Source organism: Paramisgurnus dabryanus, chromosome 20 (assembly GCF_030506205.2).
Source record: "Paramisgurnus dabryanus chromosome 20, PD_genome_1.1, whole genome shotgun sequence".
Taxonomy (NCBI): Eukaryota; Metazoa; Chordata; class Actinopteri; order Cypriniformes; family Cobitidae; genus Paramisgurnus; species Paramisgurnus dabryanus.
The window spans coordinates 24,701,999-24,727,786 of NC_133356.1; the positions used below are offsets into that span (position 1 = coordinate 24,701,999).

Here is a 25,788-nt window from a genome sequence, read left to right on the forward strand (position 1 = left end):
ATGGCTGCCAGTGATGGTCTACTGGGTGTCAGCTTTTATTGGCACAGTACAAAGCGAAGTGCCAAGGTCTGCTGCATCGAATCCCCCAGCAAATTCGGCCTCTGGAATAAAAGCTTGCAAGATGTGTCGTACGAGCCCATAGACACGGCAATGCTGGGCTGGAAGGAGGAAGTGCAGTGGAGAGGGGAGGGACCGCGCGCAGAGATCCAGGCTGCTGCCTATGCGCCACTGAGAAGTTGTGCGCATGGAGCGGCGGGGGACAGCTGGAAGAGCTTCATACTGCAAACTCAAGGAATAGCAGGTACATTCATTCTCAGTGTTTTACAACTGACAGATAGTATACATTTAACGTTAAAAAGTTCATAAAGGAGCAGAACAGGTCTCCGTGAAAGCAAGAAGAACAGGCGTAATGGAAATTTTGGGTCCTAAACTGTGCAGCAGGTGCAAGAGCGCCTCGTCAATCCTCTCAGGCGCGCACTCGCGCGAATGTCGACAGGCGTGTTCGTTTCGCGCTTAAGCTTGATTTATGAGTTAATCTTTAAGTAAAGTTTTCTTTACATTTTCTTGAGTTTTAAATACATTTTATACGGTTTTTGGGGCTCTTATTCTTTTTCCTGTTTTCCACATGGAAAAAAGTTTCCCGACGTCCCAAATGTGGAACCAGGTGGAATTCTTTTCACTCATTTCAGACGTAATGAAGTTTTAAAACATATAATGTGTTTCTTAATTAAATGTGGCGAATTTTTTCGTATAAACACAATTTTATCATTTACTTTCATAATCGTTTTTCGATACGCACCTGTTGCTCAACATGACAATTCCTCATTTTTTAGCATTTGAACTCTTGGTTTGTCCAATTTGCTTTTCAAATTTAAATAAAAGGTTTATTTTAATTTCGTTTTAATATTATCAACCGGTTACATGTATAAAAAAAGACACATTACTTTTCCTTATCAACTATAAATGTTAATTTTTCAGCAGTGGGTTTAATTTTTCTCAATTTAATACAATTGAAAATGACTTACACGTATTAAAGTTTCTTTTGGGTTTTTTATTCATTTTTTCCTGATGTGGATGCGTAAGGCGACCTCGTCTTTAGTTTGCTTCTTTGCTTCCTGTGCTCAGATGGAGCAACAGATGAGAAGTTTTATGAAGCGATTGTGTAAAAATACCGCGGACCAGATATATGAAAACACTTCTCACATTTGTTTGAAATAAATAACTGATCATACATTTATTGTTAATAAACTTTTCTATTTAGAAATTAATAAAGGAGACAGGACGAGTTTTTTAATGAGGGTCCGAATGATAACCAATTTAAAATGACGGAGTCCTACATGTTGTACAATTTGTAATGTACAGGTAGGCAAAGTAGCTGACAACAATAACCTATTCGTTACATTTATTAACATACCTCTCCTTTGTGTTAAAAGCACTTTTGATCTATTTTCCTTTAAATAAAAAATATGTTTTGCGCAAACATGCACCAAAAATAATATTTTATTATTTTAAACAATTCTCTAAGACAGCTATTGCACTTTGTTCAAGCACTTAATGTGTAAAGCATATTGTACCCAAACAGAAAATGAAATGATGAAGTGAATAAAATGAGCCTCCATGTTAGTGTAGTGAAATGTGGCCAGTGTGGATGAGGATTATAAAGTGTGCTTCTTTATTTCTGTGAAAGCCCCAGCAGTTCCTGCACATCATCTTTGACAGATAGCAATCACTCCATCTTACACCCTTACATGTTATGAAATTCACATTGATGCAAGACGGGTCAGCCAATAGATGTCCTATTTTACAATAGTTTCAAAGTGTTAAACAAAATTAAAAGTGTTTAAAAAAATTCAACTTTAAGAAGAAACTCTCCCAATTAGAAATAAAATTTTACATAAAAAAATTTGTAGCTAAAACAATACTATTATCCAATATGCTATATTTATTTTATAAACTGTTTCAGGGTTCATGAAAAAAGATAAGTAATGACAAATATTGCTAAGATGAATTGAAGAAGGTCAGGTATTGGATCTATTTGTAATAGATCTTTATAAAGTTTATTACTGTAGACAGCTGAACACAATAAAAAAATAATTGTTTGTAAAGCAAAGATAATTTATTGAGCTTATACGTGGCAAAGTGCTTTCTAATGGAAAATAAATATCACATTAGTACCTGTGTGGACCTAAGTATATAAAGAATTCCCCATGAGTCAACAATAAATACTTTTACATTAGATTGGTAACTGAATATTATTTAAAAAAAATGTAATAAGCAAAAGAAGGAATAAATTATATATGGTATATTTTTTATTCATGTTAGCTAAAAGACAAAATGCATAATAACAGATCAGGAATGTTATGTGAATGTTCTATTTATATGTTAATATAACATATTACACAAATAACAAATATAACCATATCTAAAGATTAGGAAATATTATATTATATTATATACATTTGTTTTGCATCCTTTCAGAATACAGCTCATTTTATGCAAAATCAAAAAACTCCACCGGCACCATGCAGAAGATTTATGTAAACATCTCTGAGTCAAATGATGAAACTGCACTTGCAGCAAGTAGTCCTTTAGTTAAGCCATACTCACCTTTGCATGGGTCTGAATGCAGCTATGGCATTTTGTCTGTTTAACGGTTTTGCAGCATTGAGTCTCCACCCATCTCTGAAACTTTTTTTAACACGTAGATCTGTTTTCATACCCTTTACACTCCCTGTCTTTTCACACATGCACACACGCACACACACAAGTAAGTGTGTTTGAAACCCACAGAGCTCTTCCTGCCGCTAAGATAATATGCTTGACTATGCTAATCTCCTGTCTTTACCGTGACCAAATGTCCTCTTGTCTAAATACATACTGAGGTTTGACAAGCAAAGCAAAAATTGCAGCAAACTAAACTAAGATAACAGTTAAGATAAAAACACATTTATGTGTTTACAGATTCATGTAAACTAATACTAAACTAAACTAAACTAAACTAAACTAAACTAAACTAAACTAAACTAAACTAAACTAAACTAAACTAAACTAAACTAAACTAAACTAAACTAATACTCGGTAAGTCCCTAATCTGAAGCCCCCAGGAGTCAGAGGTCACAATGAGGCGTATGTCTCTACATATTCCATTAGCCACATATATTATATATGGAGTTATGAAGAAACTTCTTCCGATTCATCATTGAAGAGTATTTTTACTTTTCCTTACCCGTCTTTGTCTGCACCATCACTGTTTCCCCCCACACATCTGCTAAGAGAAGGGGGCGCAGGGGAATACCGCTACCAACTCAAAACACACAAACACTACACATCTCCATAGGGCCTGTTCTTGTTTCTCAGTACATATGCATATGAAAAGAATGATGCATGAACGTATAAGAGGACAGATACATAATGGTTAGTTTGTGGTGTGAGGTGTATGAGCAATCAAAAGCAGATGAGGAAAATGTCACATATACTATGGTGCATTTTTGCTGCAGCTAACCCCAACCATGAATAACCTCAACCATCAGCTTTTAAAAAAGCATCAAAGCCTGTATGTCATTACTCTATATGGAAAGATGCAAAGCCGTTAGAAAGAATCAACCCCCCTTTTGTTACACCTCTATAGTCTAAAATATGTTTTTATTAATCATAAGCAGTTGCTGTTCTTCAAAGCTTTTGTCTCTGAAAGAGGCCAAATCTGTGAAGTGCTGCAGACCGTTTATGTCCCATTTAAGTCAAATGTGTTGATGTGCATGTAAAGATATGAGTATATGATCCTAATCTGCTGTTTGCTTGCAAAATGTCACACTTTTTCTTCTATAGGAGTGTTAAGCCTTCTATAGGCCTTAAAACAAAACTAGTAATAATCTTAGTCAGAGGCATCATGCCCATTGAGCTGAAAGGATTTTCCATGCAACCTTCAAATCAAAGAAGTGTCCATTAATCAGTTACTTGTCTTTTTATCTGTTTAACATGCATAATATTATCAATTTTGTGCTAAATCCTTGTCACTTTTCAGAGATTTTCGCCGTTTTTATAGGGTTTAGAATCCATGCCGCAGGCGCTGCAGACGCAACAGCGCAGTCGCAGACGTCATCAACATCTGAGCACGGTCGCAGGCTCCTCGCTGCGTCATTTTGCTATCTCAAAATTTAAAACGCTTATAACATTTCCAAACCCCAGTACGGTAATGTGCAGTCGCTGTGTAAAAAATTTAGGGTTCAAAATGTGACAGTTTCGACGTTATATTAGCGCATTAGTAGATTTCTATTCATCTTAGTACATCGCCAAAGTTCACGAGGGCACGGACTCACATCCTCTCATATGAGGTAAACTTTAGTGCAAAATTGCGTTCCTCTAGTTTTATATAAACATATTTTTTAAATCATTATCGAACATTAAAATCAATCACGTGACTGTTGTTTATATCATTTCCATTGTTAATAGCTGTACTATACTTATTTAAAATAACATACATTTTTATAGCACAACGCAGTTGCTATAAATGCAATAATGGCACGATTAAACATAAAACGGAATGTAAATAAACAAACAAAAAATATGTAAATATGTACCAATATGTTATTATTCTAATTGAATTAATTTATGTAAGTATTTGACATAAAAGATATGCAAACACATTTATTTTGGTAGTTTTTACATGAAGGCAGTGGGGGCTCAGATTGTAAGAAATGTAAATGTGGGTGCAATGAAAAAGATTGTGAACGCTTTATAATAATCTTCAAATGTCTGTGAGCTGTGCACACTGTGCCCCCTTAAAAAAAATTGGGGCATGACGCCCCTGATCTTAGTAATTTGTTTTTAACGTTAATTTAAGAACATGATTTTTTGTCAATAAGCAATAGCTTTAATAATGTAGAGAAGGGTTGTACAAAAACCACCTGAACAGTAATAGCAAGAATATGGATTTAAATACGGAATTTACTAAGTTCTCTAAGAGAGAAAATAGGTTTGCTTAGTGCTCGACCCACAACCGTTTAAGCCCTCATGACCATTTCACACAAACACAGCCACGCATCTTACGTTAGGCACCCCAAACCCTCACCAAGGTTTTGGGTGTGCACACCGGTCTTCGAGGAGTTCAAAAACCCATGATGACCAAGACATTGCGACAGACGGTAGGCCGATTGGTTTCCCAGTATTTGTTCCAAATGTGTGGAGCCATCTGTCATTAAAAACAGGAAGGCCTACGTTCCCCTTCTCCCAGGAGCTCTCTTCAGCTTGCTCGGCTATTTTCAGGAGCTTCACTTCTCCCTGTGTGACTGGTGAGGCCGGGCGCCTGGCCCTAGCGTCTTGAAGTGGCAGCGAGGCCGAGACTGTTGTGCCCATCTGCTGTGGGCCCAAGTGAGCGCTACATTATTAATGGGGCCACGAGCGCTGGTGACTTCTCAGATATGCAGGCCTGGCCTGAGGAAGTGCACACCACTGACTTTCTCCGTAAATAATTTTGGCCCCTCGCACTGGCCCTCGGCTTCACACTTCTTCTTTTCCTCCCTTTTCTTCTCGTCCTATTCTTTGCTCGTCCTATTTCAGTCTCATTTACTGTAGTTATTTCCCCGAAGCCTCTCTCTTATATCATGCGTTTACATTTTGTTTTAGATAAAGCTTTTTTATTACCTGCATTTCCGTTTACATCTCGCTTCTTATTTCGGTATGTGTGTGTGTGTGTGATGTAAAAAGAGTTGAGCTGCGGGGTTCACCCATGCATGCTCAGTAAATTAGAATGAACATGGGCGCCAATCAGCTGCCTATGCCAAACACCCGCATCCTCCGTGACCCGGGGCCATCTAATTTTCTGCTTAATTTTGCGGCAGTCAGTTTGCATTTTTGGATGATTATGTGGTAGGAAATTAACAATAAATAACAAATGTGGTCTGAAAGCCTGCTCCTTTAGAGACCATCCACCCCATCCCCAGTCCTGTAGTTCAGCGCGCAGTCTCTCAGTTGGCCCTGTCTGTCAGACCGGTAATGAAAATGTCTGTAGTTCTTTGTGATGTAATGTCGAAGAAAGTGGCATATGCGGGAGGAACGGGGCTGTTCTTGCTGGGGTGATGGAGATATACAAAGAAAAGGCGTTTTGCTTTAATCACCCACCACCTCGGCTCTATACATGGGTATATTTGAAGCATCATGTGCTGATGACTCTCTTTTTCTCTTGTTAGAATACCTGCAGAGGATGGAAACTGAGGAGGCACAGGAAATGTCCCAGATAGCAGGTACGTCCTTCGTCTTACACACTCAAAGCCACGGTGAGACAAAGACCACAGTTATTTTGGCTTTTCAAATATGGCCTACATGACAACTGCAACGGTCTGTGTGATGCACTGGGTCCGATGTCTTTCACTCCAGCCTCAATAAAACAAAAGCACATAAATAATCTGTACATTAAGTATAATCTAGTCTGGGGCAAACTATAGGAACTTTAATTGGTTTATTGTTTTAAAGTTATCAGTTGTTTTGCTCTCACAGCCTATTGCAACTAAAGCAAGAAATATTTCACAATACGTATTTTAATTCCCCATAGTTGCTTTCCTAGCATTGACTGTTTTAACACAAACACTTTTAAAGGAAAATTAATAAATGGAAAAGGGAACACAGTCTGAATGAAGTAAACCAGTCAGCATTTGTGCATTGTCTGCCATGTCAATTTTAAAACTTAAACATGACACATAATAGATTTATAACATTAGCTGGAAAGATATATTTAGTGCTACCCATGGTCAAATCTGGATCACAACCTATAGCACCAAGATATACGTATAGTTTTGTGTCCTCTTTTTCTCAACACAGTGTGTCCTTTCTGTGGCACTAGCATCACTAGAAGTTATTGCAAAAATAACCGTAATCAAACAGGTTTGCAAAACATTCCCATCAACTTCTTACTTCTATTGGTGGAACAGACAGCTCAGCCAGTGTTGCCACAGTATGTCAGGGTTTGTGGGGATGCAAGAAAATTATCTTACCAATACAACATATAAGCTTTAAATTTATTTGCACTGTGATAAAAAAAACCCAACAGAGCTGGCAGGCCTGAATCTGTTTTGGTAACTACTCCACTTTCTGCTCAGGAAGGGACAGCCCTACTGCCAATGATGGGGGAGAGGACCAAGATGAGGCCATGCCAGTTCCTGAGGACCTCTCAGCCAGCACAGGCCTCCAAAACAACCGCACAGACAAACCACTGGGTGAGTCAGATCAGCCAAAGCTGGGACACTATCACACAACTACCTCATTATAACTACCCACCATAGCTAGAGTAAGATACATGTGATGCTCTGACTTTAACTACAGCCCACTCGTACGATCAGCCTGACACAGAAAACTTAAACCACTGCTGGATCACAGCCATGGGAACTACAGTTAATAATGTCACAAAGTGCGTTTCACCTTTTGCGATAAGATTGTGCTTCTTTACATTTTTCATCGCAGCACATAGGGGAAAATAAATATTAAATGAAAAAGCCATGAGAACTTTTAGCGTGACTGATTATTTTTCTCCCTGTAAAGTAATACTTCATGCCCACTGATTCCTGAAAACTGCTGGAGATGTAAACAGCAGATTGCTGGTTTAATACACGTATACATTGCGTGTTCACTGACTCATATCGTAGTGTAGTTGTGCCATGCATCACAGTCTAACCCACTTACTAGAGATTAGGAAAATGATGATCCATAATGAAAAGATAATGAATAAATAATTTTAAATTATTTTATTTTATAAAACAGTGTAATTTTTTATAAAGATGTCATACTTGCTAGATTTAACTAACAGAAACTCACATTACCTAATCTGTTAATAACCACAGGGTTAAAAGCGTGAATGCAAAGTGGGTTAACTAGACGCAACAAATATAAAAAATGGGTGGGAAAAAATTTGGCTAGGCAGAAGTCGATGGTCTTCTTTAAAATCTTGATGTAGTATAGTTTGGAATTTTCCCCTCCAAAAGTTCCTTGGACTAAATGTCTGACATGCTCACTTTGAAGCTACTGCAAAAATGAAAGGAGAGAAAGAGAGAGAGACCTTAGAGGAAATTGAAATAGGATGTGCAAGAGTTTCCTAAGAAGAACTTGCCCCGAACTCAAGTTTCAACACTCAGGGAGATAAAATGTTTAGGATTGATACTAGATAGGCGCAACATCGCAACACATGCAAGCAGCGCGCTCTCTCCCTCACACACACCAACATATGTGCATAAGACTGCACCTGCACATATGCCATACTTTCACTTCAACTGCCAAGATATTCACACACATCCACACACCCACCCGCATTCAAATGCATCTCCAAAGTCATGCTGTACTCTCATTAAACAATTGTGACAATGTTCAAAATAGCACTTTCATATCTTTATTTTGATGTGACACGCAGATAGCATGCCAACTAGAACGTGTATAACACATTTTGTACCCTCCCAAGTCTAGACCGGGTCTGCATGCTACATAACACTATTATTATAATTAGCAATGTGAATTTCACTTGGATGAAAATAATTGTATACATATTAATAAAGCTGGGAAAATGGAAAATAGTAATGGTAAAAGATGTGGGATATTAGATGGAGGGTACATGACAAAACGGGCTCAAAATGTTCGTACATTGTACAAATTTGTTTAGCAAGAATGGCATTCCCAACACTTCACCATGACAATTACAGTAGCTTTCAGTTATTTGAAACCAAATGATGCGTCTCTCAATGAGATTTTTGAGTATGTCCAGGGCTTAAAGAGCAGATTCTAATGTCATTTAGGACTTTAAAAAACAACCAAATGAATAAAGAAAGTATAAAAAAAGTAATACTGTTTAGCGAAACCAGGAAGTAGATTTTAAATGCAGACTAAACTCTTGCACTAGCAGAGTGTGCGTGCATATGTCTGACTGTATGAAGTCCCTAAAGATTTAATCAGGCAGTGTGAGAGAGGATGTGAGTTGTATATCTTCACAGTGCATCACTGCTTCTCTGATTAAGACTGAAGTCTATCAAAGGAGTTGCAGTTATCTGTGCAGAACTGCAGCGTGCAGCACCATCACGTGTGACTACAGGAAGACAGAGAATATCAGGAATACAAGCGTTCATGCTTGTATACTTGCTCATGTTTATGCGTTATTAAACTACAGCTTGTAAAATGAAGCACTGTTAAGGAAAGGCTCGTGTGTGTAAAAACATAAATGACTGAGTTTTGATTCTGTAATTATTTTAATCAGAATATTAGAGTAGATCACTTCCGGCTATGGGAATCACTGTTGGAAGTCTATTTTATACTGTGGTAGATTTCAGTATTTATTAGAGTAAACTGTTGTACAATATCTAGGTACTACAATGTTTTTAACCATACTATATAAAGTTTATTTAACTAAGTCCGGGAGGAGCAAGGTCATGTGATCAGCACGAAGAGGTGTCTATAAATAGCTGTCCCTCACCTCTGTCCCATCACAGCTTTTGCAGCATCCCTCCTCCACCCCATCGCCTCACTCTTAGCTAGTACATCTATGATGGAGTAGTCTGGGTTTGGACCAATGATCTATATAAATGACTGGATTGCGCATGACGTCACACTTGTGAAGCCACTGCGCCGCCATGTTGGTATACCCAAACGTTCTATTAAATCAATGGACGTTATCAGATTTTAATGATAAAACATCACTTTACTCGTCTTCGTTTTTAAATGTGAAGTTACTCTGTACATTATTACAACACAAACGTCCAAAGCATGTAAATAGTTATTTACTGAAAGTTGTACATTTTGCGTTATTATACATTCATCTTTATTACAGTATCAGATCAGCAGACAGACCGCAGCATATTTAGTATTAATGACAATAAACGTGCTCATTCTGAAATCTAAATAAATAATCATGCTTTGTACCGTATGTGCAATAATTTGCTAGTTTTGTAATTATGTTATCTAAACTTACAAGTTACCTAAAGAAATAACGCTGACCGTCACAGTGTAGCTGAATGTCAAAAAAACTTTATTTATACCCGTGTCATTAACAAATGCAACAGACACATTCACCTTAACGGTTTTTTATAAATCCATTATCCTGCCCGATTAAAACATAAACATTGCAAATAACACTAGAATTAACAAATAACTAACGTACACATATCCTAAAAATTAACCTTGTGTAACTGATACGCTGTAAAGGGGGAACATTTTGATCATGATTTTGAATGGAAGTCAATGACGCTCTCTGCCGTTTGGGTATACCAAGATGGTGGCTCGAACTCTGCGCTGGCTTCACCTCACGCAGTTACGTCAAGCGTTCTATGCGCAATCCAGTCATTTATATAGATCAGTGGTTTGGACTAAAATTCCGAGCTCTGAGTTCTCCTCTTGGACAGCACGCCAAATATACGTAATTTCATTCCCCAATGATTGCACGTTAATACGAACATGTGAAAGTAAATATTACAATTTACTTAGCACATTGTGGAAAATGCTGGGTTGTTTCAACTCATGTCTGGGTAAAATACTGTATTGGCAATCCCAGCCATTGGTTTGGTTTGGTATTGGTTTATTATTCATAGAGCACATTTCTACTGTCACAAGCTGTACAGTAAAGTATTAGGAAGAACTCAATAGGCCAAATAAAACAACATCTGTTTTAGACTAATTTAGATGTAGAAAGTTTGCTGACATCCAAGATTTTACCTCAGCCAGACAGTCTATGATTTTAGAGCAGGACTTGTCGACTGGATATAGAGGAAGATACAATTGGGTATCGTCATCATAAAGATGGTAGGAGATCTCGTATTTCTTAAAAATTGAGCCTAATGGTAACATGTAAATTAAAAATAAAAGCGGGCTTAGGATAGATCCTTGAGGAACCCCACATACTAAAGGAGTTAGATGAGATGAGTGAACACTGATGTTAACAGACATTAGCCTGTTTGATAGATATGAGGCCATCCATCTCAGTACTGTACCATCAAGGTTAAATTAGTCTAGAAAATGATTATATTTGACCCAAACATAGGTTGAAACAACACTTTTAAAAATGCTGGGTTATTTTAGGGTTAAAAAGCATGAACCCAATCCGCAAGGTTTTAATTTAACCTATGCTGGGTTGTTTCGACCGATTGTTGGGTCAAATATAAATATTTTCTGGGTAAATTTAACCCAACAGCTGGGCTTTTTGACCCAATGCTGGGTTGAAAATAACCCACCATTTTTTTGAATGTACCCAGTGGTTAAAAAAGGATCAACCCATTTAACTTATTTTAATTATTATTGGGTTAACTACCAACTCTGTTAGGTAAAAACATAAATATTTTCTGGGTTATTTTAAACCCAGCAGTTGGGTTTGTCCACATTTTACCCAAACACATCTTAAAACAACCAAAAGTTTTTTTTAGAATGTACAGTTGATCAATTCACTATAATTAATATAATACTGTGATTCATTTTAATAAAATGTACACTTTAAAAAATGCTGGGTTATTTTGAACCCAGCGTTGGGTCATAAAGGGACAAACATAGCCGTTGGGTTAAATTAACAAAGAAAATGTTTATATTTGACCCAGCATTTTGAGTTGAATTAACCCAGCAACCAGATGATGGGATAAAAACTGCAATTTACTACAAATGTAATTTCTACAAATTACTATAATATTCTACAGTATGCTACAGTTTATTAGTAAATATTAAAGTATACTACAGTATTTTTCATATGATGTCAGACTGCATACAGGTGAACATTTCAAGAATGGAGGCAGATCAAAAATATCTATTGCTTAGAGTTATCTATTAGTCTGTGCTGCCTATATGATATTGGGAAAATGAAAATTGCTTAAGAAGACCATTGGAAAAACACACACTGATCATTGGCTCATTGGTGAAACTGTATGATATTTATTAACATTGCATATCACAACACAGTCTCCAGTGAAGTGAAGTGATGGTATTTATGGTGCATCATGTAATTCCTCTTTTTCTGTTTAAGAGGGAGATAGCCTGGCCTTAACCCTGCAGCTATATCAGAGGCAAACATCTAATTTCTCTAGCAAGTTCCTAATAATGTAAACGAAAACAGGGGTCACTTTACAAGCTCACGCATGTTGAAACACATTGTGGAGCTGTGGTTAACATGCATGTAGCCATAAACTTCTGAATAAACAACACCGTTATTTTCAGCGCCTTTATGACAATATTGCATAAAACTTTATTGCTATTATGAGCGACAATTTAACCCCGGTTTGTGCAGGAATACACCAGTTAATGCACTGTAAGTTGTTCTGGATATGAAACATATAAAAAAAATCTATTCGATTTATACAGTTAAGTAGTAACGTTTTAAAGAGATTAAGTCATGAGGTTTCCCTGTTCTGCGCTATGTACGGCTCTTTTGTTTGTCCTTGTATGTGGCTTTTAACGCTTGCTTCCCAAAACTAGTAAATTAGGATGTGTGACAAACGTTATACAAAGTAAAAGCTCCTCTTCCCATCCCCAGTTTAGTCACAACTTCCCCAAAAGATCCATGAGAGGCTATATCATGACAACAAGCTAACAGTAGTTCCCTCTGCCAAACTCAGGTCACATCTCACAAGTTATATCATCATATCATATAAGCAGAAAGCTTGTCAGTGGATCTGTGTGGTTGTGAGAGGAAGAAATACATCCTTATATGGCTGTGGATGGGAGACTGTTTTCCTGTATTGACTTTATGTTTTAAAAAATGATGTCCTATTAAGTGCTGTAATTCATTCAGACACCGACTTTCATATAAACCACAGTTAAAATCAATGTGAATGTCATTTGCAAGCGAGGAGGTGTAGAGTTAAAAAATTAAGAGGAATGAAGTCATTTTATTATATTTTACAAATTAAGATTGTGACAACAAACTTTTCTTTTTGGAATAACATCGCAAGAAATACTAATATTAATATTAAGAAACCAAAGTCACAGATCCAGAAGATGAAAGACAAACTATAATACAGATTTTAGTTGATTTCTTATAAGTGTTACAGTATTTAGTTTTCGCCACCTACATTGCTTGGTTTGGCATTCATTTTCTTAGTCATTGGTGATGAGTTGTGAGGCTTAATAATTTTCATTATTTCATCATCACATTAAGATATTCCAGAAAGATTTCAGAAAAACAGTAACTTCAATGTAACATTGCTTATTGACCAACCGTAACTGTAACCCAACTGTTTTTTTTTTGGTACTCTCCAGACCAATCACGTGCTTCGGTTGCTGATCCCTATAGTCTATACGCAGAAAACTGTTTCACTTGTTGTGCTTAACAATTCCCTATCTGTTCTTCCCTTTCTGTTACTTCTCCATAACTCTTGTCCTTTTTCGGTTGGGCCAGCTCGGGTGTTAAAGCTTCCCCTTTTCCCTCAGATTCCCATATTTCATTATTTCTACTTCTTCCTCTTAACTCTGTACAAACAGAGTCGAGGGCATGAGGAAATCAGCCTGGCACCACATCATGCTAACCACAGGCCCTTAACACTTAACTCATGCTGTCCGAAAAGAGTCTATAGTTTATGGGTCAACGCCTTATTGTGCTTATCGGATATCTGAACAATGATCTAAATTATGAGGTGATATTCTGAACAAAAGCACACATTTACACTTTCGACTTTCTTGATTTTACGTGTATGCCTCTAGGCATGTATGCAAGTGAGTGTATGTATGTGTTTACCACGGTTTATTGGTCTGGTTTACACCGCTGAGAGTCCCCAGTTTCACAGCACTTCCTGTGTCTCTGTTTCCTGTTTATCAGTCATTTGTTTCAGAGAAGTGTGATGGTGAATGAGATGGTGCTTTGGAGTTTAAATTTCCTTATTTGTGAGCAAGCAGCCGAAAAGAAGATCATAAAGTTGAATAACAATTCAGTGTTGAGCAGCTTGTTCGGGATTGTCTAACTTTTTTCAGATAGAGTTACATATTGTTTTCAATTTAATCTTGTTTCATAATACTATATTTTTTATTATTTTGTTAATTTTAGAACATTTCAGATTCACATATTGTTTCCTGGACAGAGATTAGCTTAAGCCAGGACTAGGCCTTAGTTTAATTAGGAAATAAACATGGCTTACCAAAAACATTACCTGTGTGCATTTTGGCAAAACAAAGGGCACTGATGTATTTCAGATATGTCAGTGCAAGTTGTTTTCAGTTTAGACAGCTCTTATATTTATTTCAGTCTAGGACTATAGTCTAATCTCTGTCCGGGAAACCACCCCTTAAACATTTTAAATCAAAATTATTTTCAGCAACATTTAAACTTGAACTCAGCAATTATGTCATTGTTATATTTGCACACTAAATTGTCCTCAATTTTTTCTCTTGCTTCTATTTGTATACTAAATAGTTTTTAGTGTTGATTTTCATATATTTTAATATATTTAGCCATCTTTCTGCATCTCACAATTTGAAGGTGCGATTTTTTAGCAAAGTCCTCTAAAGGCACGGAAGACAAATTGAATGAGCGATTGACTGGAGACTTTATTAGAAGTGGAGGTTTCTGTATGTATGGCGCTTTTCCATTGCATAGTAACCCACGGGTTGGGTCGGGTCAGCTCACTTTTGGGGGCTTTTCCACTTGGTACAGTACATAGTACCCAATACTTTTTTTAGTACCACCTCGATTGAGGTTACAAGCTGATACTAAAGCGTGACGTGAAAACACTGAAGATCACTGATTGGTCTGAGAGAATCGTCACTACCAGTGACATCGCTATAATTGTAAGATTAGCTTTACCTTCATGCTTGCGCTGTCTCGAGAAAACTTGTTGTCATCTGTGCTTTGTTAAAAGTTCCCAAACTCCCTTTTAGCCGTGAAAAACATCCACAGGCTCAGAATCAGGAACACCATACCAGTGTTTTCCTTGCAGTTTGTGGTGGTACATCCACGACACGCACATGCATGCACGCCATTTTTGCAATTTAGCGGAGCGCATCGACTGCCGCCACGGGTGTTTGTACAAAAACTGTTATGTAAGACAGAGGTAGTGATAAATGCAATGTGCAAAGATCTATTTGTGGTGGTCAATTTAGATTTTTTGGCGCACTGATAAATAAATCATGAATGTATGGGAAACACTGCATTCCAACGATGTTCGCTTTCACTTTTTATATGATGTCACAGCAGTAGGCAGCGCAAATATAAAGAGACGCCTATAATCCCTCCCACTTTAAAGTGGTACTAAACTCAATGGAAAGCTAAGCAAGCCAAAATAAGGTGAACTGACACGACCTGACCCGTGGGGTACTATACAATGAAAAAGTGCCTTTAGAGGGGTTTGCAACAAAAGACAGTCAAATTTGTTAATTGTTTTGAATGCAATGACATTTGTGAAAATAAGGATTTTCAGTTACTGATTAATAACTTTAAAATGACAAAACTTAGACAGAACAGCCTGATAAAAAAATAATTTACAAGAAAACATGTCACACGCACTTACAGGGTTTTGCATCTGAACTCTTCACATGCTTTTTCATGCTCTATAATATAAGGTGGATGACGTTTCACAAATGCATAATATACATATGTAATGCAATAAGTTCACACTCTTAAAAATAAAGAGGCTAAATAATGGTATAGAATTGAGTGTCAATTAAGTGCTTAACCAGTAGCCTTTAACCATCGTGTTCCTATATAGTTTAGGTAGAGCATTGCGTTAATAGTGCAAAGGTTGTGGGTTCACATTGAAGAAAAAATGTATACCTTGTAATGCACTGTACTGTACGTCACTTTGGATAAAAGTGTCTGTCAAATGCATGAATGTAATGTAAATGCATAGAAGAATCATTTTTGGCTATATGGTACATTATCTGTTTCATTAAAGGTTCTTTGTGGTGGAAAAAGGTTATTTAGAGTACAAAAGGTAAGAAAGAAATGGTTCCTTGGGGAAGAACCTTTTGTAGCACCTTTTTTTTTAAGAGTGTAGTGCAAACATTATGATCATGGATCATGAACTGATGTAATGTACAGTTTGAATGTACTGCACAGCAAGCAAATAACTGTAAATGATGTTTTGCCCGATCCAAAACAAACTTATAATTAAAAGTTGAGTGTAGCAAAACAAATGACAGAAAAGAGTTGTTCTGCAAGTGCACTGCGTACTGTAGAGCATTCACTAGACAGCAGTGCAGTTAGACAAAGTAACCACCCAGCCTAGCACTTAACTTAACAGGCCCACTACCCTCTTTTCCAGCCTGCAATATAAAAGTTGAGGCTCGGAGTGACGAGGAGAACGGGCTGGCCTGTGAGATGAATGGAGAGGAAGAGGAATGTGCAGCCGAGGACTTGCGCGTGCTCGATGGTTCGGGGGCCAAAGTGAACGGCTCCCACACAGGCCCTGACAGCAAGCCGGCCGTCTACCCCACGGCCGGGGGAATCCGCCTCCCCAACGGCAAGCTGAAGTGCGATATCTGTGGGATAGTTTGCATTGGGCCCAATGTGTTGATGGTGCACAAGCGAAGTCACACGGGTAAGCACACATGCCATCTACTCTCCTCTCCTTATGCTATCACGCACGGCTACATTAAAGTTAAAGCTCACAGGGTGCAGGGCTGGGCAGGTTAAAGCTGGATGCGTTTTATATGTAACCATCCTTTATATAAATCACCAGGCAGAGCAGAGCAAACAAGTTGTATATTAGTTTTGGATGGTACACTGTTTGAATTAAAGGTACACAAGCTGTCATTAGAGCAGTATGCTTTTAATCACATATTATTACTTTAAATGTACATATGGTACCAAATGTTTAGATATCTGTACCTTTTTAAAAAAATACCATCCCAGCTTTTGTACCTTTATTTCTGAGAGTGTATACTTGAATGGATTAGAAATACACTTTTAAAAATTAAAGTGTTTAAAATGGTTCACAGTGATGCTGTAAGATTTTTGGTTTTATATTGAATTGTGTTGCAACCGCTGGTTGTTAAATAACCTGCAATCTATTATTAATAATATGATGATCAAATTGTGTGTATGGACAGTTTTTGTCATTTTAAAGAAAGGATAGAGCAATGAGGTTTGAAAGCAGACAGAAAACCAAGCATTTTGTTTTTTAGTTTCCCTTGTGACAGCTGTGAAGACAAAACAGTCCAAAAGCAACAACCAACCAAGAAAAGGTCTCTCTCTCTATCTATCTATCTCTCTCTTTCTTAAATTACAATTATTTCAGCATTAGTTATTTTCTCCATTTCTCAAATTGATATTCCACTGTAATGAACCCAAAACCAGTGGGTGAGAACATTTTTCAAAAAGGCATTTAACTTCTGCACTTGACGAACTAATGAAACTCAAAATGGAAGAAAGGAACAGTGGGCTAATGTAAATTCAGAAAAGAGCGCACAATAAAAGATATAATGAAGTGCTTCCTATTTAAATACAAATATTCGCCGGAGGTATCGCGCTCCTGAAATGCCTTTTTAATGAGTTTCTTTTTCCGTCTTTTTGCTGCTTCACTGGTGACTCTTATTTTATAGGGCCTTTGAAGAGTGCGCCGTATTAATAGCGTTCTCAGAGAATGCCGCAACATTCGGAGGAGCTGGATATTGGTTTATTCCAGGGGCGCTGATCAGGAAGACTGGCTCTCAAACACAAAGTGTTTCCTTCACTTTATTTAAATGAGGTCTGCATTTGCATTGTGATGGCACGCTCTTATTTTAGAGCTGAAGAAGAGGAAAAAATGAGATTTTCAGATCAAATTGACCCAGGCAGTGGTGCATTACGAAACTGGCAGGCAGACTCTGAAAGCCTCTTGTTCGATCAGGGCCCCAGTCGGCGCGTGGAGCCAGGCAGCACGAGCGAAGCGGAGATGCCGCCGGCGTGTTTGATTGAGCTTTGGCGCGAGGCGCTGCGTTGTTGAGGATGTAATAGCGCGCCGGTGCCGTGTAGGACAGTGACCCTGCATTCACAGCGTAATAGTGATACAGACGCGAGTGCTTTTGCTATACGGAGAACCAATATAGCTTACATGACCATTTGTAGTTGACATTTTAAGTTCAAATGAAATACAGTTTGATCGAACTACAGGTATAGTCATTGTACTCTTACATTGGCCTGTAAATGTAAGTTTTATACCATATTAGAGAGAGATACATGGCTCCCAAACATTATTTAAACACTCAATCACTTAATACTGTGAAATCCAAGCTAAAGTCTCATAATCTAGCAAAGTGTTTTTGGGTTATATCTAGAGATGCACCGATATTACATTTTCCCATTGATAACGATAACTGATTATTCAGACTGATATTTTGGTGGTTATACTTCTGAAGATTACATTTTTTGAATGTTATTCATTCCTATAATGACCAATAATATTGAACATTAAACAAGTGATGTTGTTTTTTACATTTTCTATACACAGAGCTCAAATTCATTGCATTTTCCTGTTTTCTTTTGATTGACAGGATATATCGGTCATGACTATCGGCCAAATAGTATTAATTGGCCAATACTATGAAAAATTGGTTTTATCGACAGATACCGATTAGTGGATATATTAGTGCATCTGTAGTTATATCTTATCTAACTTTAATACAGTATACTGTTATTTTACTTTCTAGGGAGCGCTTTATCTTACCTTATACCACGGGGTTGTTGAATGCTGTATTCTGATTGGTTGAGAAATGTTCCATAGGTGTTGATTATTTTTCAATAACCGCATGCCTAACCTTTAAAATGTCTTAAAATAGGCAACAGAGCAATATTTTTGGTAACCTTGGTATAAATGGAATAATTGACTCCGGTTTGAATTTTTTGAAAATAGTGCACACCAGCGTTACCACCTTGGGTGTGCATTATTTTCTCATAATTCAACGCCCGTCTTCAATCATTCCTTATTTAACTCACTCAACAGGATTATATACTAAAAAGTACTGAATAGTTAAAAAAAGTCATCAAACTTTTTTTTATCTACAGTACTGTATGTCAAGGTGCATACAAGTTAAGTGTTATCTTTATTTCTTTTAGGTGAGAGGCCATTCCAGTGTAACCAGTGTGGTGCCTCCTTCACCCAGAAGGGTAACCTGCTCCGACACATCAAACTGCACTCGGGCGAAAAACCTTTTAAATGCCACCTGTGTAACTATGCCTGTCGCCGTAGAGACGCCCTTACTGGTCACCTGCGCACTCATTCAGGTAATGCATGGCGTGCTCACCACATACACAATCAGTGATGATTCAAATGTGATGTATATTAATAAAACTGTTTTCGTTTGACAGTTGGAAAGCCTCATAAGTGTGCATATTGCGGTCGCAGTTACAAGCAGCGGAGCTCACTAGAGGAACACAAGGAGAGATGTCACAACTACCTGCAATGCATGGGCCTTCAGAATAGCATTTATACAGGTCTGTAAATGACAGGGTACCAAAACTATTTCTCACATTTACACTCTCACTCGCTGACCTATTTAGAGGTACCATATTGAATACTAAGAATATAGATGGAAATGTGGCTGACCGGAGACCCGTAGTTTATGTGTCATGGCTCAGATGTAATTTAAGGAACTGTCTTGTTTCTGTTTTTTTATTTGTTAAGAAATGACATAAGTTTTATTTTTAATGAACAAAAAAGTACAATCCACAATCGCTGCAAATTTGAGGTCGATAGTGAAAGTGCAACTACCCTCAAACAGCATGCCGGTATTTCTTTGTGGTGACACTGCATAAATACTGATATTCAGGTTTTCAGGGTCATTGAAGAACAACAGATATATAACTAGTATATAGATAACTAGTTCAAGGCAGGGGAATAGACTCTCTAGGTATGCCATAAATGTGCCATAACGTGATTAAAGGCACATCATGGGCATTTAAATCTTATGCGTGGTTTCTTTGTCTTGCTTTCCATAGTGAAGGAAGAGAACAGCCAGAATGAGCAGAGAGAGGACATGCCTGCATCTGAGAGGGCCATGGTGCTAGACAGGATAGCTAACAATGTAGCAAAGCGTAAGAGCTCTATGCCACAGAGGTTTGTGGGTAAGAGTTGAAGTTTGCTTTTTATGTGTACGTACTGTGGCGCTTATTGGTACAAAGGTACTTTGCAAATTAGATCAAATATAGGGGACATGCTCATAACATATTTATTTTTAAGGCTCTGAATAAAGAATGAAATAAAGATAGAAAAACAATATAGAGACATTGCAACAATAGGGAGTTCGCACATTTCTTTTTTTTAATGGCATGATTTTAATACAGTAATATTGATCTTTATATTGCATCTTTTGTAGCAATTGAAACACTATTGGCGTAATTACGGCCATTTAATTGCTTTATACATACATATTGGTTGCCCTTTACAAAAAAGGTTCAATTTGATAACATTTATAAACTACATTATTTAACATGAACTATAAGCAATGCCTTTATAGGATTTATTAATCTTAGTTGTTGTTAATGTCAGCACTTACTTTTACATCCCAAAAAGAAATTTTGCATTAAAGACGTCTAATAGCCATCAAAACACAGCCCAGACGTCTAGACTAAAACATGACAAAGTTTGGGCTGTCAGTGTAAATTTAATAGGCTTCTAACCATAGCCCAAAAATTTAAAAATAAAATCTTGTAATCACTGTTTACTTTGCTCACATAAATGAAAATCATACATCATACAAGTTAGAAAACAACATGTAACCAAATTTAAGTTTAATTTGATTAGAAGCTGGAAAAAAGTTTTAAAGCTTATAACATTATATAATGCACAATGAACTAACACAAACAATTGTTTTGACATTACCTTACATTAACAAAATTAATAAAATCTTATAAAATATTACTATTTGTTACTAATGTTTGCTAATGTATTTACAATCGAAAAAAATCTAACATTTTGTAAAGTGTTACCCATTATACACTTTAAGAATCAGTTACAAATGTTGCCACCGTGGCGATAACTTCTCAGAAAGTAGAAATTTGTACCTAAAGAGTACATATTACTACCTCAAAGGTACATATTGGTACCTGTACCCAGTGTTGCGTGTAACTAGTACTAAGTAATTTGTTAAAAAAGTAATTCCTTAAAAAAGTAAAGGAATTACTTTTATTTTTCCTGTAATTGAATTACAATTACTTCTGATGTAATTGAACTAACCCCGCCACTAAAGGGCTCATTATAGTCGTGCGTAGGTCCTACGGCGTAGGTCCTACGGCGTAGTCGCGACGGCGTATGTTCCGCGACGGTTTTCATTTATACTTTTGCGTCGACGTGCAAACACATGCGCAGACCGCTGGTAGGCAGTAACCATGCGTGTAACCACAGTAGCACCGCACACGTCAAAGAAGAAGAAGCTTAGCTAAGTTAACCCACAAACGAAGAAGAAACAGCAACGTATTGTGTATAATTTGAAAAGACCAGCAATGATGGAAGTAAATAAACAGCAACTTTTGATGCAGTTTGACTTAAATCACTCCTCAACTTGGCTCATCTCTGTTTTCACCGTCACAAACGGAAATACCTATGACGCAGTTTTTTTTACCTGACGGGAGGGGTTCTGGTGGACCATCTATAGATCTGACGCGCTGTTAAAATTTTTGTGAGGTGCGCTACGGCGTAGAACCTACGAACGACTATAAATCGGCCTTAACCCTGTGCCTAACGCCAACGTCAAAGGGGTCAAGGCAAATCATACCAAAACTTATGAATGTGGTCGTATGAATTAATACGAGTTAGCCAACTCGTAAAATATGTACGATTTCTGTACGATTTCTCGTAAGATAGTGTTGGTTAAAATGCATGTTTTTTTATGTATCCTTCTCACTTTAAAGAGTAACTAAACCCCAAACCAACTTTTTTTAGTTAATGATCTGTAAGGATTATGTTTTATTAGTGCTGTTTATTGATTTTAGTATTTTTTTTGACATTTGGATATAAAGTGTTTCAATACTGCAATATATGGTGTAAAAACGTCTGAGTGCTGCCCTCTTCAGGTTGAACGGTGGCTACTGCAGTTGAATTTTCCCATTGGATGTTGGGTCCAAAAAATGACTCGTGACGTAAGCAGGTTCAAGCTCACCACGCCCTTGTTACGATCTCACCACACACTTAGTTCGTCCCCTCTATCTTCGTAGGGATCTGCCCACTTTTCTTGCATTTTTCAAATATTGCCAGTGGGTGGAGTCAGCCTCTGACCAGGGGTTTAGTTACGCTTTAAAAACTTTGGTGAGTTAATAAGTATAATGGTTACACTCTAGTGTAGTTTACAATTCTCACTATTAACTGGTTGGATATTAGCATTAATTTACTGAGATATTGGCTGTTTATTAATACTTAAAGGGGCAGTTTCCCGGACAGGGATTATCTTAAACCAGGTCTAGGCCTTAGTTTAATTAGGAAGGTAACAAACATGCCTTACTAAACATTACTGGTGTGCATTTTGAGGCAAAACAAAGAGTACTGATGTATTTTAAGATATGTCAGTGCAAGTTGTTTTCAGTTTGGACAGCTTTTACATTTATTTTAGTCTAGGACTAGTCTAATCCCTGTCCGGGAAACAGCCCGCATTACTTCCTGATTCTGCAAAACCTTATTCTACATCCTTAATCCTACCCAATTCCTACTAATAATTATACTAAATAACTACTTTACAAAGTATTAATAAGGAGTAATTATGACTATATTGGGGCAAAAGGATTTAATAGTTAGTTAATTGTGATAATTTGACTTTAAAAATCTAACCAGAATAGTTGATGTACTTTTATATGATTTATTCGAGTCGTTTCAAGCCTATCTTTGTATCATTTACTAAATAGAATTTAGAAAGTAATTCGTAATAAGTAATGACATAAACTTTACGTAATTTGTACAGTAATCTAATTACATGGTTGAAGATGAAGTTCCAGTGGCAGCTTTTGCACCTTTTTCTGACAGTGTATGATTTCTGCTCTTGTTTTTTATGCTTTTGTTTCATTAAACACAACTAAAAAAATGACACTTGAGGGATGATTTAGTGTTACTCAAATTTCCATACTGGAGTAAGCCTTTCGGGAACCTCTAGTCACCCTTTTCAGAGATTAATCTAATATTCAATTTATCAAATCGATCTTTTACTTTACACTTTAACTTAATCAACTATATTGTAAAAACAAGAACGTGTGTTTTATCAATTAAGGTTATCATCTATTACATAATAAGAGTAAAGAAAGGTTAATTACTGCAAATAAAAATGTCATTTTATAGAATTCAGATCATTTAAAACCTTTGCTTTTCTCGTTCATATCCCAGGTGAGAATCGATTGTCAGAGCTCTCATTTGAGACCGGCTCTGGAGAACTCATGCAGCCTCATGTGATCGATCAGGCCATCAACAGCGCCATTAGCTACCTGGGAGCGGAGTCCTTGCGACCTCTGGTTCAGACTTCACCTGGATCCTCTGACATGGTGGTCAGCCCCATCTACAATCTCAGCAAGACACAATCGGTGGAAGGCAACGGCGTGTCAGCTAAAGACAGCGCCGCTGAGCACCTCCTTCTGCTCTCCAAGTCCAAATCGGCCTCCGTGGAGAAGGACGGCTCCCCCAGCCACAGCGGCCAGGACTCCACTGACACAGAGAGCAACAACGAGGAGCGAGCGGCAGGGGCAGCGGCAGCAGGCGGTCTCATCTACCTAACCAATCACATGGCCCCCGGTATGCGTAACGGAGGCCTTTCCATGGTTAAGGAAGAGCAGCGGCATTTCGAGGCCCTGCGTGCCGCAGGTATTGAGATGAGTTTGGCAGCATCCGAAGGCTTTAAGGTGTTGAGCGGAGAAGGAGAAGAGGTGAGGGCGTACCGCTGCGTCCATTGCAGGGTTTTGTTCCTGGACCACGTCATGTACACCATCCACATGGGTTGCCATGGTTTCCGAGATCCGTTCGAGTGCAACTTGTGCGGTTACCGCAGCCAGGACCGCTATGAGTTCTCTTCGCACATCACGCGCGGAGAGCATCGCTTCTGAGTCAACACAACGCAGAGACCCTCCACATACGCAACACTCTTTCCATTTTATACGTTTTAAATTTTACAGTCCGAACACTGTTGACATTTCTAAGTTCTTTTCACATTGATTGATTTGGACATATGTACATACAAGGGCGTAGATTTGGTTTGAACATTGGGGGGGTTAAAGTGACAACTTGTACATATATGTTTTCATTTATCATTGTATAAATATTGGGGGGTGTATTTGCTAGTTTAGATTATTGATGGAGTTACCTTCCCCCAATAAGCCCGGAAACTACGTCCTGTGTACATACATTATATATTTTACTGTTTGGTCTATTTTCTTAAAATGGTGTGAGTTGAATTGTCACAAACAAAATATTGTATCTGTACCTACTGTAACTAAAAAAGTATTTCAAGTACAACATTCACAATCCCACATGAAATGAACACTGTTAGCTGCCCTCAAGATAGACAAAATAATAGTAATACTAAAAATAATACAATTTATACCATGATTGTGATACAGTAATGATGTAAACGCATTCGTTTCTATTTATGTCTCAAATCCCTGAGTTTAAACTGTTTGCTAAACTGAAAACCATTATTTTTGTCATCTTGATATTGAATATACATATTTTTATATTATCTAAGCAGTCTAAACAAATGCATATTATTTTATAATTTATTACAGTGAAATTATAACACAAGTTGTCCATTTTGTGTTTACATTTTTTAAATGCTCCCAAATGTTATGTATGATATGGAAACAGGATCCCAGAGCATATTTTACCCTTGTGCTTTTTAAGTTTTTATTTTACATTTTTTATGCTTGTTTTTTATTTAACAGTACAATTTTACATCATTTTTCTTGAACATATATGTTAGAATATATATGCTTGCAAGACTAGAATAAAATGAATTTTACATTTGTTCGACCTCTGATTTTGTTTAAGCGTGTTAAAATAGGTGCAGAACTATGTTATTCATCCTAAAATAATACAGAAGAGAAGGGATTTAAGTTTGGAATAATCATGTTTTTATTTTTCGTGTGTATGAGCTAAATGATTATTTGGCACTGATATCAATTTGCAAGATGACACAATTGACCCTAAACATGTCTGGATAAAATTAAATTAACAAAATCTTGATGAAATAAATTCACAGTTAAATAAATGAATTTATTAAAATAGCATTTAAGTGAAATAACAAAGGGAGAAAATAAGTTTCTCGGGTGTCTCCTGTCAACTTCAATCTCAAAAGTGATCATAGTGAGGCTATACCGGGCATTGCAAGAGTTTGCAAAATGACCAAGGGACATAAAGTGAACCAAAGGATAGCAGATCTACAGTATCTAGAGAACAAGAGTGAACCTGACCAAAGAGCCCATCAGCTTTTTGCAACGACACACACACGCGCGTCCAGATGGCTGCTGTGTGATTGGGTGGAAACGGGAAGCAGCTGTGGCCAACGCAGAGCCCCCACGCTTCACTGGGACCTAACCGTGGAGAGAGTGTATTTGCATGAGAGGAATAATCTGGCCAGCACCCTGCACCAACCTCAATCCCAAATCTCACTTCTCTTTTCCGTTTCAACTTATGATAGCACAGCGCAAATAGACTCCACCTATTCAGAGAAATGTTAAAATTGTCTACCAAGTGGTGATAGGCAGATATTCTAGTTTATATTTGGCCATTTTTTTAATTTATCAGCAATGGCTGTTAACTAGGTCTGCTTGGCCTATTAATAGATGCCATTTTACTTTCCCCTGTTAGATCCCAAATCTACTAACTTGTCAATGGAAATTTGTTTCTGTTTAGATAATAATCTATGCATTTCAGCAACATCTTATTTGCCACAATTAATTTGCATTATACTTAT

General features: G+C 37.3%; 1 protein-coding gene across 4 annotated transcripts; it reads left to right on the forward strand.

Moving 5' to 3' along the window:
- On the forward strand, positions 1 to 24,838 carry ikzf1 (IKAROS family zinc finger 1 (Ikaros)). 4 transcript variants are annotated; one of them, XM_065297223.2, is made up of 8 exons: positions 109 to 301; positions 6,186 to 6,239; positions 7,092 to 7,208; positions 16,194 to 16,469; positions 18,965 to 19,132; positions 19,217 to 19,342; positions 19,847 to 19,972; positions 23,214 to 24,838. In XM_065297223.2, the coding sequence occupies exons 1-8, from the start codon at positions 151 to 153 to the stop codon at positions 23,921 to 23,923; spliced, it is 1,728 nt and encodes a 575-aa protein (XP_065153295.1). In that variant the 5' UTR covers positions 109 to 150; the 3' UTR covers positions 23,924 to 24,838. The 4 variants fall into 4 exon arrangements, with proteins under 4 accessions (XP_065153299.1, XP_065153297.1, XP_065153295.1 ...); XM_065297225.2 differs by lacking the exon at positions 19,847 to 19,972 and having other exon boundaries at positions 106 to 301; XM_065297226.2 differs by lacking the exon at positions 16,194 to 16,469 and having other exon boundaries at positions 116 to 301.
- Positions 24,839 to 25,788: the final 950 nt, after the last annotated feature.